General features: G+C 42.9%; 1 protein-coding gene across 1 annotated transcript in view; it reads right to left on the reverse strand.

The window, feature by feature from the left end:
* GRIK5 (glutamate ionotropic receptor kainate type subunit 5) overlaps positions 1-15,589 on the reverse strand; it is a 294,448-nt gene that overhangs the window by 113,679 nt on the left and 165,180 nt on the right. Inside the window, exon 3 of the mRNA XM_069742769.1 lies at positions 12,231-12,395. Coding sequence (XP_069598870.1) covers positions 12,231-12,395 — 165 coding nt within the window. The remainder of the gene's footprint in view (positions 1-12,230; positions 12,396-15,589) is intronic.

A 15,589-nucleotide genomic window follows, 5' to 3' on the forward strand; every position in this document is an offset into this window, starting at 1 on the left:
TCATTCTTGCATACGCTGATAATCGCTCTCTTTTTCATTGCAATAAAGCGTATTTGCCCATGGGAGGCTTTCCAGCAAATAATATAGAGCCTAACTGCCGGCTTGGTCAGGGCGGGCTGCATAACACACAATCCCCTTATGAGGAATAAAATCACTGTGTCACAGTGTCTGATTTCGCAGCTGTTAACAAGCAGGCCCCGAGCCCGAACCACCAATGTCTCTATGGAAACTATTGGAGGATCTTAATAAGAGACTGAACGCAAATTCGACTTTTCACTGTACCCCCCTCCAACCTGCAAAAATGTGCTAGGACAACCAGCAATAAACATCTGCGAAAAGTCAGCAGCTCAAACCGATCGTCTCGCGAAGAAGCCTCGACGTGAGGACTGTTAAGACACCTGCAGATCCCGCATCATTCACATCAGGTTCTATTATTCCGGAATTCATTTCCAAGTCAGATTTCAAACTTCAACGCTCCGATAAGATATCGCACGTTCGCCGATGACAAGAGACAGAATTTACCATCTGTTGGGATATTTTTGCAATTGGAGGCCATTTAATACATGGAAATGCCCAGATCAACCGGAATGGGAGGCAATGTTACCCAAGCTGAAGAACCCCATCTATGAGATGTACATACACCAGAATAGGGTACGTAGTCAAGGGTTGTTATGACAACACAGCATTTAATCTTCATCATGCCAGACGTAAATATTTTCAGTAAGCCAAGAGACAGATTGTTCATATAAGTCTGAACTTTGACTCTTGAATTGATGTATGTGAATTGTTGAATGGCTCCTGTTTACCTATTATATCAGCTCCTACAGTTTATTGTATTGCTATCTTTGGAGGACAGGGACACAGAGTCATTGAGCAATGTTCGGTAATATGTTGATTACCCATTGTATTAATCCATGTAGCCTGTTGACCTGCAAAACAGTGATGGACAAACTATGCATATTGATTAAATACTCAATTAGTTTAATCTGATCTCACATTCCCTCCTGACCTGTGGATGATGGCCTGAACCACAGATGTGAGTATAAAAAGTGATCTATAGCTTAATGCAGAGAGATCCCACAGAACAACAGTTAAAACATCATGGCTCCACCAAGAGGAATACAGGTTTGACATTCTACAGGATGCAAGCTTAACGGACCACGGCTCTAGCTGATGGAATAAAGATCTGCTTCATTGACCATCATTGAACCCATGTACGAAGTTCGGGGAAGCAAGTTTGGGATCCTCCGGCCACATGGTCCCATGGAGACGTTCGGAGAAGCCATATTGGGACCCTCAGGTCACCTTGCCCCATGCATTCGTTCAGAATAGCAAGGTAGGGACATTCAGGCCACCTGGTCATTTACATCAATGGACTCATCTTCCTAAGCTTGTCGTCACCTCCTCTCTGTGAGTGTCTGCCAAAAGTGGGGTGATACTGGTGGGGTAGTATGCCCTGGAGGCCCCGAAGTCGCAGCTGCTCAAATTAGATCTAATGATCAAATCTAATAAATTATTGCCACACTGTTTTACCCTCACCCTGTGTTGTCTGAATTGTATTCTGCCCACAGGAAAAGAGTGCAGGCATTCAGTGGGAAGGGCCCTGGTCCACGAGGTCTTTCTTAAGACAGCTGGGTTGGCAGACGAGAGCACCCACTGATCCTTGTGTCTCCACAGTTGTCCTTATGAGTGCTTTGACCAATGTTTTCAGTTTTTGTTTTAGAGGTTTCCCCTACAGTAAGATGATCAAAAGGTGACCCCTCTAAAATGTAATTGACACAAGTACAAAAATATTCCCGATGAACAGACATGCCAACAAAATTATTATTATTATTTATTTATATAACACCATTGATTCCATGGTGCTGTACATGAGAAGGGGTTACATACAAGTTACAGATATCTCTTACAGTAAACAAACTAACAATGACGGACTGATACAGAGGGGCGAGGACCCTGCCTTTGCGGGCTTACATTGTACAGGATGGTGGGGATGGAGACAATAGGCTGAGGGTTGTAAGAGCTCCGGTGTTGGTGAGTCGGTGGCTTCAGTAGTGGTGAGGAGGCAGTGGGGTCAGTGCGCGCTGTAGGCTTTCCTGAAGAGATGAGTTTTCAGGTTCCGTCTGAAGGATCTGAATGTGGTTGATAGTCGGATGTGTTGAGGCAAAAAATTCCAGAGGATGGGGGATATTCGGGAGAAGTCTTGGAGACGGTTGGGTGAGGAGCGGATAAGTGTGGAGGAGAGAAGGAGGTCTTGGAGATTACGTGAGGGAAGATATCGGGAGATTAGTTCAGAGATATATGGAGGAGACAGGTTATGGATGGCTTTTTAGGTCAGTATTAGTAATTAGTATTAGTAATTTGAACTGGATACGCTGAGGGAATGGGAGCCAGTGAAGAGATTTGCAGAGAGGGGAAGAGGAGGAGTAGCGAGGAGAGAGATGAATTAGTCGGGCAGCAGAGTTAAGGATGGACTGGAAAGGTGAAGGGTGTTATCAGGGAGGCCACAGAAAAGGATGTTGCAGTAGTCAAGGCGGGAGATGATGAGGGCATGCACAAGCATTTTAGTAGATTGACTGTTGAGGAAAGGACGGATTCTGGAGATATTTTTAAGCTGGAGGTGACAGGAGGTGGAAAGAGCTTGGATGTGCGGTTTGAAAGACAGGGCAGAGTCAAGGGTTACTCCGAGGCAGCGAACTTCCAATACGGGGGAAAGCGCGATGTCGTTAATTGCAATAGGTCAGGTATGGAAGATCTATGAGATGAAGGAAAGATGATGAGTTCAGATTTGTCAACATTGAGTTTGAGAAAGCGAGAGGAGAAGAAGGAGGATATGGCTGATAGACACTCTGGGATTCTGGACAGAGAGGTGACGTCTGGGCCAGAAAGGTAGATCTGAGTGTCATCAGCATAAAGGTGGTACTGGAATCCATGGGACTTTATGAGTTGTCCCAGGCCAAGTGTGTAGATTGAGAAGGTTAGGGGTCCTAGAACAGAGCATTGGGGGACTCCAACAGAGAGAGGGTGGGATGAGGAGGTAGTGTGGGAGACGCTGAATGTGCAGTTGGAAAGGTATGAGGAGATCCAGGATAGGGCGAGGTCTTTGATGCCAAAGGAGGAGAGAATCTGTAGTCGGAGGCAGTGGTCAACTGTCTCAAAAGCAGAGGACAGGTGTAGAAGGAGGAGTACAGAGTATTGTCCATTAGCTTTGGCTGTAAGTAGGTCATTAGTGATTTTGTCAGGGCTGTCTCAGTTGAGTGATGGGGCGGAAACCAAGCCTTATAGGATGAATTTGGCATTGGCACTCCCGGGATATATCCAGGTAGGCCGTGACATCATGCAGAATTGAGCATTTCAACCATGCAAGATACCAAAGGATGATCCTGGATTTTAGGTATTGTCCTTGGGGTTGAAGGGGAATCTGAGTATGTATATCCAACGGTCCATCATATATCGTGCTTACAGTAAGGTATTAAAAGGAGTTGGCTTTCTATATGATTTGTGCAGTAGGCCATGTCCTTCACCTTTGCACATGGATGCCGGGACCATAGAACATTGATGGACATCACCAGCAAGAGCTGTGCTGGGTATGACCGATTACTCCACCCAGTGGCACCACTCTTGGTGTTCCCATGGGCATGTCATAGGACACAGTTCCAGAAGAATTTCTACTCCAATGCTGTCCCCTGACCACTAGAAATGTGGATACTAATAATGGCTTTGTGGCCCTGCCTATTTATATTGTCCCCTCCTACTGTTATTTAGGAGCTACCTACAATATCATACTATGTTTTTAGGGCCACCATAAGTTCCCAATCCACCCCTGAACACAAGCATGTCAATAAAATGGTGACATTTCTATTTTTTTACTTCAATTCATGTATTTGAGGCTAAAAATTATTTTTGTGTTTCATTAAAAAAATATGCATCATTTGGTTTTATGCGCTCTTTGTTTCTCTGCACATTTAACTTTGATGTGGTCTGTGCTCGTATATCAGCTGAAAAGAGCCAAAAAAAGACATAAAAAAACTACAAACCATGCCATTGGGATGGCAAATTGAGTTCACCAACAGATGCTCGGTTATCTCATTCTGCAGTCAGAAATAGAGATGGCAACACGGAGACTAGAAAAGGCAAATGGTGCAAACATTTTAATGAAACTCTATAACAAAAAATTTTTTTTAGACAAAACTACATGCATTTGAGTTAGAAAAATAAAATTGACCACAAAGGTGAACAACAGCTACAAAGGATAAAGTAAGAGTATATTTATCATAGTTATAAGGAGTGGTATACCACCAATGACGTCAGACTGCGCAACTGCCTGTAATGCTGTGATAAAGAAGGCTAGTGCAAAACGGCTGTATACATACAGCATAAGTCGATAGGAGTTATATATAGTGGATTCATGTGTCAAGGCCGTCCACACTTAGCAGGTGCTGGCTTTTTTGCACAGCAGACGCCCACATGTTGGCACAGGAGCTAGTCCTGATCACAACATCTTAACCCCCTTAGTTGCTATGCTCAACAGCAACGTCTGCATCTTAAGTGGTTAGACAATTCAAAGTTTTGCTATGGGCCCCAAAATTTGTACTAATTTTCTAGATACACTAATAATGATGAGCGATAAGATGTTATTCTAGCATGCTCTTGTGATAGCCGAGTGTCTTAGGTATGCTCGAATATTATGTTAGAGTCCCAACGCCCTCATGCCTTGCGGCTGTTCGACAGCCACAACACATGCAGGGATTTCCTAACAAACAGGAACCTTCATGTGTTGCGGCAAGACATGCAGCCTCGTGGACTCAAACATATTTTTCAAGAACGTCAAAGTCACTCGATTGGCACAAGAGCATGCTCGAATAACACTTTATGCAAGCACGTTCACTCATCACTATGCACTAGGTGTTATGATTCCTACAAAGAGGCATTGATTGACCTAAAATCCTAGCGCCAATCTACATGTCCCCTGTGGAGACACAGCATTGTATCTTAATTAACCAGATGCCTATTTATAGCATGCCAGAAAGAATAGATTATCTATATGTTGAATTTGTGTTTCTTTCTGGTTGGTCAAGAAAACAGACGTTTGCTTGTCCAAGCCTGTAATATTGACTTATAAGTTCACATTTAATTTAACATATTGGCTCTTATCCTTGATGACTAGTGATGTTTACTAGTCTGCTAATTATGCATTGTGTAGGCCAGATAGTTTGTTGACTTAAAAAACAGGAGGAACAACTATGCAAATAGTATTACTTGATTATTTAATCTACTTGATCTCATCTCCATTCTTACCCTTTATGTAAATACTGAATGAAGAACACTTGTTAATTATAAACAGAAGTTACATGCCTCTGTACAGAGAGACAGTGAGAGCCAGAGATTCAGCCAAGACATCCAAACATCCAGGGGACTCTAAAGGACTACAGCAAAGACATCATGGCTCCATCATGAGGGACACAGATTTAGTGGGACCTTGGCCCCGGCAAAAAGAATACAGGTCTGCCCCACTGACCATTGTGAATCTATGGATATGTTTGGTGAACGTTAGGATTGGGACCTGCTGGTCACCTTGCTCCATAGAGATGTTCAAAGAAGCCAGGTTGTGACCCTCCAGTCAACCGGCCTTGTATCTCAATTGAGTGTCAGCTTCCTAAACTTGTCATTACCTCCTCTGCGCGTGCCACAGGTGGGGTAATTGACCCTTGGGAGATCTGAAGTAACAGCTGCTAATATCCCGGTGAGTCAGCGGAAGGGTGAGACTCTAATGTGCACCATCTTGGGTACTGTGCTGGGACTGTTCTGTCTGTGTTATCTGCCTGTTTTGCAGTTCAATAAAGTATTGCCACACTGCTTTACCCTCATCCTGTTTTGTCTGAGTAGCGTTACGCCCACGTTAAAGGGAAAGCGGGCATTCAATGGGACGATCCCTGGTCCATGCATTTTCGGTTAGCGGACCGGGGCACCCGCCGACCACCGTGCGTCTCCACATCACCCCTCTTCCCATTTCCTGAGTCTGGGAAAGATACATTGGTCTCCTTTCCGCCAGTAGCAATGTTGTGTGGTGGAATGATAAAACACCGGTGGAGGTGTTGGATCTTTATTTTTTCCTATGTACGCCGTGGGTTTAAAAACAGAATATTGTGCATTTAACAGACATGTGAAAAAGAGATAATTATTTAAGCATAGCCAAATTCACACACAGACGAAACACCTAATGACAGCTTTGTCAACATGCTAACACCATGTTTATCGGAGAAACACCTCCTTACATTAAAAGGAAGCTGAGGAAAGTAAGATTAGACATGTCTTAAAGTATTTTGTGGTGCTAAGACGGATGTTTCACCACATGTCTGAATGGCTTCTTGAGTTCTCGACCCTTGAGGCCTTTTGTCTCCTTAATCCGGTCACCAAGGTAGCATATATCTTATAGAGATGATAAACTGGAGATGTGAAATGTGTGAGTCAGCAACTGAAGCCAACCTACAGAAGTTGCCAAGACGATGAAAGAGGGAGAACGAAGGATAGAATCTGTCACCTTTTATGCAGGTTATTGTCTTACATGTGCGTAAAATTCAATTCACTTCTTCAACTTCGATCAACGGTCCTTTAACAGCATCTTTAGACAGATCTAACGCCTTTCCTATGTACAAAGAATGATCATTTATGTGCATAAACTGTCATTGTTCTCGACAGCACATGTCCTGGTTACACAGGATGATGTGCTGGCGAGAACAATGATTTTTAAGCAAGCTTAAAATTAATTTCACCCAACGAACAAGCATTTTGCCCACTCGTCGGGTGATTGACAAACTTCTTTACACTGATTATCTGAAAGTAAGAGTTCCTAGGAATTTTCAATAGATGACCACCAAGCAGGTTCTGGAGAGGGAGCATTTGGTCCATCTAGCTTCCTCTCTAGTGCTCTTCCAGTCAGTACAAGAAAGGAGTTTGTGCTAAATTGGGTGAATTTTCATTTTAAAGCCTAGTGTGAAGGCATCTCTTTTTTTATTTGTATCATCTTACCCTTGAGAAAAAAATATTCCAAAGAGCAAGCCACTGGGTGTTTCCATTCTGAATTACTTGCTGTCCACTGTCTGTCGTCAAGTGTAATGCATCTCTAGAAGATATGCAGAGACTAATGAAGACCAGCCCCCACTATCTATAATCTGTATACAGGAAGTAGGGACTGGTCTTCATCAGTCTACAGGAAGTGGGGTTGGTCTTCATCAGTTTACAGGAAGTGAGGGATCGTCTCCATCAGTCTCCAGTGGGGCTGGTTTTCATCAGTTTACTGGAAGTGAGGGATGGTCTTCATCATTCTGCAGGAAGTGATGTCTGGTCTTCATCAGTTTACAGGAAGTGAGGGATGGTCTTCATCAGTCTCCAGGAAGTGGAGGCAGGTCTTGATTAGAATACAGGAAGTTGGAGCTGGTCTACATCAGTCTTCAGGAAGTGGTGGCTGATCGTCAGTCTACAGGAGGCTATGGGGAGTCTTGATCAGTCTGAAGGAAGTGGTTGGGTCTTCATCTGTCTACAGGAAATGGTGGAGGGTCTTCATCTGTCTAAAGTAAGTGGCAAGAGTTTTTATCTGTCTACAGGAAGGTGGAGTGGATCTTCTTGTGTCCACAGTAAGTGGAAGAGATTTTTCATCTGTCAAATTCACACACACAGACGAAACACCTAATGACAGCTTTGTCAACATCTTAACACCATGTTTATCGGAGAAACACTTCCATACATTAAAAGGAAGCTGAGGAAAGTAAGATTAGACATGTCTTAAAGTATTTTGTGGTGCTAAGACGGATGTTTCACCATATGTCTGAATGGCTTCTTGAGTTCTCGACCCTTGAGGCCTTTTGTCTCCTTAATCCGGTCACCAAGGTAGCATATATCTTATAGAGATGATAAACTGGAGATGTGAAATGTGTGAGTCAGCAACTGTAGCCAACCTACAGAAGTTGCCAAGACGCGGTCTTAATGAAAGAGGAAGAACGAAGGATAGAATCTTTCACCTTTTATGCAGATCATTGTCATTGTGCGTAAAATTCAATTCACTTCTTCAACTTCGGTGGAGTGGGTCATCTTGTGTCCACAGTAAGTGGAAGAGATTTTTCATCTGTCTGAAGGAAGCTGCCCTCTTTTGTGCTACACATCGAGTTTTGCAACTTGCCCAGCATGGCTCTATGACCTAATCTTCCTAGAACACCTGTGTATTGGGTTGAGACTTCTATGGCTTTTTTTGTTTGGTGTGCTCCACCTTCAGCAAGTATTATTTCGCCTTGCATCACCTTTGCCTTGTTGGTCGATCCTCTGCTATCCACCGTCTGGATTTACCCCTCGGTTGCAGTGGATTGCGATGCGGTAGTTGGGCTCTGTTCATTTTGAGCTTCATTTATGCACCGTGCATGTGATTCCTGTGCCTCCCTTGACTGCTGCTTTGGACTTGCCTGCAGTCTCTCTGTACCTGTCCTGTGGTCCCCAGCGTGCCAAGTCCTCGCTCCACATGTGCAATCCTGCCTGTTGCACCAATGTCTAGAGTTCATGCGCCCACCCAGACCTGAGATTTAGACTCACCTTGTGAGCTGGATCCACTACCAATCTTACACCCGTACTATGACATCTCGAATTGATCCTTTATCGGGAATCTTAGCCTCAAGCTTCGCCTCTGCTTTTATATCAGAAGAGGAAACCAATTTTTAACGAGTGCGGTTTATTCTTTATCTGTAAAGTATGCTGTAAAGCTGGCAATAATTATACAATTTTTTTTTGTTCTTGTTAAGGCAGCCCTTTGTGGTTAATGAGCTTTCTTGATTTATTTTTATGGTAAGGCACAATTTGCGGATTCCCGCTGCTTTATTGTGGAGATGTTCAGAATGCATCAAGAGATTACAACTATGGAAGTCACAGAGAAAGGTAACAAAAGAGGAGAAGCTTTTGTAGAGTACTTAGAGCTAATTTACTTCTGTGGCATTAGTTCCTAGATTTCCTAATCAATGCAAACCTCGGAAAAGGAGTTATTGGGCAAGTTCGAATGGTTAGAAGAACCCGTGGTTTTCCTGCCAAGGCAAACTAGCTTAGGTCTTCATCCAAAACGATTCTCGTTGTGACCATTACTGAATGGAAGATGCAAAGCACTGAAAATAAGGACAGCTGGGCTGGAAAAGATCCTAGAGGAAAGCGAACCCAAATGATAATGACTCAGTCGTCTACTAAGCTCTTCGAAGAAGATTTCCACCAAAGATCCAATCATCTCTAGAACACAGAAAAAGTTAATTATTGAACTCTGCACCTCTGCCTTGGTTAGCGGCACAAGCTACTCAGAGCCGCTGAGCTCACTGGTTGGCAGCAGCGCTATCGACTTGACGTAAGCAGTGTAGACAAAAAAAAAACAACCCAGCAGAGACAGATTTTGAGCACCTGGGGAGGGTGAATAAAGCAACGTTTTTTTTTTGTTTTTTTTTACATAAACTGCAGCCGGGAACTTGATTCAGTTAAGGTTTAATTGTTTTTTTAATTTAATTTTCATTTGTTTTTTTATCATTGACTTGTGGTACTCTTGACGCGTTTTGTGCCAAATTCTTCAAAATGTTGAAGGAAGTTCGCGAATTACGCACAAAATAAAAACTGCATTTTATCTTTGCTTTGTGACATTTTAATGCAAAAAAATCAAGTTAGGCTGAAATGTGTTGAAAAAGTGTTAAAAAAAAAAAAAGTCAGACGTACACAAAATCACTCCGGGTGAGGTGGGACTGGAGTCCATTTGCACAAACATTTTGTGAATTTAAAAAAAAAAAAAAAAATCGCAACTGATGAATCGGTGTAAAAAAAAAATCTGGAAACCCACCAAACCTTACAAATGAAGATAAGAAAAAATAAAAAAAACAAACAAACAGGAGAACCAATAACTTCATTAAAAAAAAGTGCAAATTGCAAGAAGACGCAAAACAAAAAAGCTACAAAAATTAGACTGAAAAAAGTGAAAAACGCAATAATGAATTGAGCCCTTGAGGACTATGGTCACCTCAAAACTTAAAAGTGGCTTCTTCTTGTGTTCGGCCCTCGGAAGAGTCCTTTAATAGGCTCGGAAAAGACAACGTAAAGTGAATGACCTGTTGCCTCAGTGTTGGCAGCTGCAATGAATCGTCCTCCACTACCTGTTTCTTTGTACGATAAATCAGTTTATTGTAAAGAAGATCCTGGAGCCTTTTTTTTATCTCTCTTACATTTAGGAAAAAAGATCGGTAAAAGTGACCTGCCTCGGGAAAAAAAATGAAGGCCGTTCCAGGATGCACGTAGAAGCCATGGTAGATACGTGCCACCTCCATTAGCTGGGTCTTGAGTGTCATGGCGAGACCCCTAGGGAATTTATGTGCTACAAAAACATAACAGAACGCCATCTGCTTTCCCTTATACTACTTCACAGTGAGATACATCACATCACCTCCGAGCATAAATACCAAATGTTGCTTATAGATTCAGTTTATATTCAGCACATGTTCCGCCTACAAGCAATGAGACTCACGTTTTAAAGAATACATTTTTTTCACGGGAAATCTAGATGACGCCGATCGACTTGTCTATGAGTTATACCGTCAACATTTAATCATTTTGAAACCTCAAAAGTCCTGGGTAAAGGGTGGTGGCAGTCCATGGGTCGCCAGGGTGGTGGTGGTGGTCCATGGAGAAGCCAAGCCAGTGACTTCTACAGACTTTCCTAGGGGAAGTCCTGCCACATGGCCACCTCTCCACCCTTGACCTTGTACCAATAAAACTTCCTCAAGACCGAGTTGCAATTATAGGAATCGAATTGGAAGAATTAACCTGCGTAGTGAAAGTAAAGCATTTCTTGGTAGACCCTCCTAATATTTTGGTCCTGCCTGTCAACATCTTTGACCCTATAGTAAAGTCTTGTAAGATGAATTTCTGTGCCGATTTTGTAGCATTTTTGTGACTAAGGGGGTCTTAAAATGTCCCACGATCTGGGACTAACATATTGTAGGGTAGGATAATAAAACTTGAGTTATCCTTATATGTTCATAGTTATATTTAGGAAGGATAGGTGATGTATAGCTTATACAGGGGTGGTCATTGATCTTTCATTTCAAGACCTAAGTTTTGTTGAGTGACCGCTCGTCAGAAAGGTGGTGGGGGGACATTGAAATATCTGTAGATCGGGTGTTACACACCTGTCCCGAGCTCTGCTTCCATCACCTTGGCATGCTGCCCTTTGTTGAGCTCCACGTCGTGTTTTGCAGATTGCCCGGCGTGGATCACTGATGTAATCTCCCTAATTCTGTTTAAGGACATAAGGACACACACCCTTGTCTTAGGATTGAGACTCTGTTTGGTGTGCTCCACCTTTTGGGCTTCAACCTGCTTCCATCCATGCTGGGTTCGACTTCATCCGTCCTGCTGCTCCAAGTGTGCCAAGTCCTCGCTCCCCATGTACCTTCCTGCTTGCATGACCTGGGGTCCGTGTGCTCACCCACACCTGAAGCTTTGGGGATCCAGCCCACTAGGTGTGGGCCTATCACCGGGCTACCATGATAAAACCTAGTAGTTGATTGAGTGTTTTATCTTACAAAACTTTCGACAATTGCATCCTATAGTGCCATTGGGGGTATGGGCTTAGGGGTGTAGTCGTCGCACCAAAGCTTGAGTGCCTGAAGAAACCAAAGGCCCCACGCCATAAACGAGGACACAAGCATTATAAACCGACCATGGTAGGTGATGGGTCTGTTGAAAACTGTCATGGGGCCCAAGGGCTTTAAGTTACACCTTTCAATGCATCCATATGGCACAATATCACAGAAACATTCTCACCTACAAGTAACTTTTTTTAGTGAAGCCACATAAAAAAAGTGTTAAAGATGAGAGAGTGAATTCATAGGACCATGGTCCAGCACTTATGTCCATATTCTCTGGGTGTTTAGGCAGAACGGCCTCTGTAGCTCCTCTTTGGATTAGCCGCCCTGGTGCGTCACTCCGTAAACAGGCTGGCTAATCAAAAGAGGAGCTGGGGATACAGGAAGGTAGGAAGCAGTTTTCAACATTCCCATCCCGTGGGTGCCGACCTCAAATCGTTTTGATAACCTCTAAAAAGCATACAACGGTACAGTATGTGCTGGTAGATTGCTTGGGTACAGTTTTACAGCTTCTTACAACAATTACGATTTTATAGAAGGGAGAGGTTCTCTTCAAAAGTGATAATATCCAGCACTCACTTGTATCTGTAGTCTCGTACTGACTGTCCCTTTGCAACTCGAAGATCTCCACCTCCACACGACCACTCGTGGTTCCTTGTGTGTGGCTGTTAATGTGTTCCCGGGCAAGCGCCAATGCCAACCTCTCACCTCGACCACAAACAGTCTGATCGTCAAGGATTGCAGCTGTAAAGGAAGAAATGCACAATTATTGATAAGCACGCAACAAATAAGAGTAAAAAGGTATAAACGGCACTCAAAGATCTAGACTTCCACGACCATCAATATCGGATCGAAACTTTACAGAATAAGCTGTCTGGTGTGTGTACATGAGGTATAAAACTGTTTCTGACTATTATTTGACTTATATCCTGCATTTTCACCAGTTTTCCTTTCTGCAGGCCCAACCTCTTAATTTGCCACTATCTCTGAGGTGGTGTTTGGACACTAGCTGCAGTGATCTCTGCAATGCATAGCACACAGAGAGGGATTCCTGATCTTGATTTTTTTCAGATACAGAGACAAGCAACAGAAACATGGAGGATATTATTCAGCAGGGTTTAGCTGTTTGAATCTTACACAAGCTCTAGGGTGAGGTAAAAGACTTGTTAGAAAGCCCACGTCAATCTTTCTATTTCTCCTCTGCCTGTTTCCTCTCCCTGCTCCTCACTCATGTCTCCATAGAGTATAATGAGCCTGCTGTCCGTCTTCACTAAGCAAGATTGATCTGAGCTGTTTTTTTCGTGAATAGATGACAAGTTCAGGATGCAGTAGGGAGGGGAAGAAGTGTCTGAGAAGTGGGGAATGAAGCGGAGTTCTCTGATTGGGTATACTACAAAGATTCTTAGATTCGCCTGTACTATTGAATTATGCAAAGTTTGCTGAAAGCATGGTTCCATTTTATAGAGTAACTGCACTTTTAGAAAACTGCCTAGGACTATTTTTTTTTTTACCCTGGCCTAAGACTAACAGGGCAACTACTTGCCTATTCTACCCGATGAGTGGTCTCTGACAGTTCCTGCCAGCTATTCAGCTGCTCCACATCAACAGAGCAGCTCTTTCTCTTTTGGGCTGCTCTGTCAATGGGGCGTGACTTCTGATGTCATGCTAATTGACATCTGGCTCCCCGCAGTTAGACAGCGGGGAGCCGGCTTCCAATCAGCCTAACGACGGCAGTCACGCCTCATCAACAGAGCAGACCAGAAAAAAGCCCCTGCTCTGTAGACATGATGTCTGGCAGGAAACCACTCTTTGCCGACAGAGATCGACGCCGAGTCGCCGACCACAACAGGCAATTAGGTAGCAGTTGCCTTCCTGTTAGTTTTTAGACCCATAGTACAAAAATTAGTCCTGGATATCCTTTAAATTTCGGAGGAGAGTAGTTCTTACCCTCTGTTTCATCAACCTGACCTCCTCCTATCAAAATTTTTGATATTATTTTTTAAAGAGTTTGCGTTGGATAAAAGCAAATTCTCATCCATGACCATGACCATGTCTGGAATTGCATTTGACCCCATTTTACATTATTGTTGTTTTACTTTTTAATAAACACGATAAGAAAAAAGGATAACTAAAGATCAATACAGAAATGGACACCAAATTAATGAAAAAAATTAAACTATTACACTTTAACCGGGGAAATATACTCTGTCATAAAATAGAGAATAAGCAATTTCAGTTCACGGGAACCAAAAAAAAATAAAGCATGAAGACAGATGTCACAAAGGACCCGAAAAGGGCGTGTATTTACAAGAGACGGAAAAAGAGAATACATTACACGGCATTAATAATGTGAACGCTATTACACGAGCATGACAGCATCAAAGAACCTGCAAACGCTGCTTTAGAAATGGTTGATGCAGCCGATGCTAGAGCTGTCACTGTAAATAATGAATATCAAGTAAGAACGTTATATCAACAGAATAGCAGAGACTCGAAAAACAAGAGCATTATAGCGGAGGATCAGAAACAAGCATTATAACCAGGGACTAGACACAGGAGCGCCGCGGTAAAACAAGGGGCTGGCACATAGAAGAAACGCACAGCAGGCGCTCAGTCAACAGCATCCAGGCACAGAAGACGTCTGCAACCAAGAAGAATAAATCCAAAAAACAGCAAACGAGAGCCAAAAAGATGGATAAACTACGAGCGAGCGGCTCCGATTGGCAAACGATGTTCTTTTTCTAAATTTTGGGCCAATTTTTGTTACCCACGCGACCCATTCATCGCTGCATTTGCCTCTGTTTTCTGCATTGTTTATTGTATTTTTGTGCTTTTTTTTTTTCATTGTTTGCACTCGATTCGTTATTCTATTTGGAAGTTTATTATATATGTACTAACCCGATTTTTATTGTTGTTGTTTTGTGTTTTGCGGGTGGAATTTACCGATTCCAGATACGGTAAAAACTGATCCTTTTTAAAAAAAAGTCACAAAATTTGGTCCCTCCGATTGGTGCACATTGTGCCCCATTATGGGAAATGTATTACTTTTTCTTTAAAAAAAAAAAAGCAGTTCAAGATAGAAAAAAACTTTGCGTAAAAATCATGAGAAAAATTGTGGGGACTAAAAACAGTATTGAGTACCTAACGACAAAGAGGGATTTTAAAAAAAAAAGGCAATTGATGAGTCGGAGCCTTGATGATGGTGGCGTATGGAGTTAACGCTCTGGACAAAGAGTGAATAAAAAGGTTATGTAGGGAAGCAAAAGGTGATCGGGCATAAAGACTAGGGCCGACTATCTAGCTGGAGTCAATATACGTATTAGCATGGACAGTGTCGCAGCGTACAGCCAGGGAGACAGTGCTCTGACTACAAAACAGGACATGAAAACCGAACATCCAATTTCTATGCAGATCACCAAACCATGAAGGTAGAAGTCACTGGAGCAATGTACAATTATGAGTTAAACAATAGCCCATTGACGGAGCAGCAGTGGCTCCGGCTGTAAACAGGGGCTTAAAAGCTCAGGGGCCGCAGTTATCAGGCAGCTCGCCCGAGATTATATGCAACGTCTAGATAGACACAACCTGAAAAAGAGATAAACTCCAGAAAAGGCTCTGGAATTTTTCATAGAAAAATTTTAAATTTTTCAGTGTTACTCACGGTCGCAGAGGGAAATACTCATTTTTATGCCGTAATTAATATTCCAAGAAACTTGTCAAGCACATTTTCATAGAATCCTACATGTTAAAGTTGGACGGGACCTCCTGGGTCATCATGTCCGACCCCCTGCTCAATGCACTAAACCATCTCAGACAGATATCTGTCCGGCCTCCATTGAAGGAGAACTCACCACCTCTCGTGGCCGCCTGTTCCACTCATTTGATCACCCTCACTGTCAAAAGTTTTTTCCTAATATCTAATCTGTATCTTCTCCCTT

This window comes from Ranitomeya imitator, chromosome 10 (genome assembly GCF_032444005.1).
Source record: "Ranitomeya imitator isolate aRanImi1 chromosome 10, aRanImi1.pri, whole genome shotgun sequence".
NCBI lineage: Eukaryota > Metazoa > Chordata > Amphibia > Anura > Dendrobatidae > Ranitomeya > Ranitomeya imitator.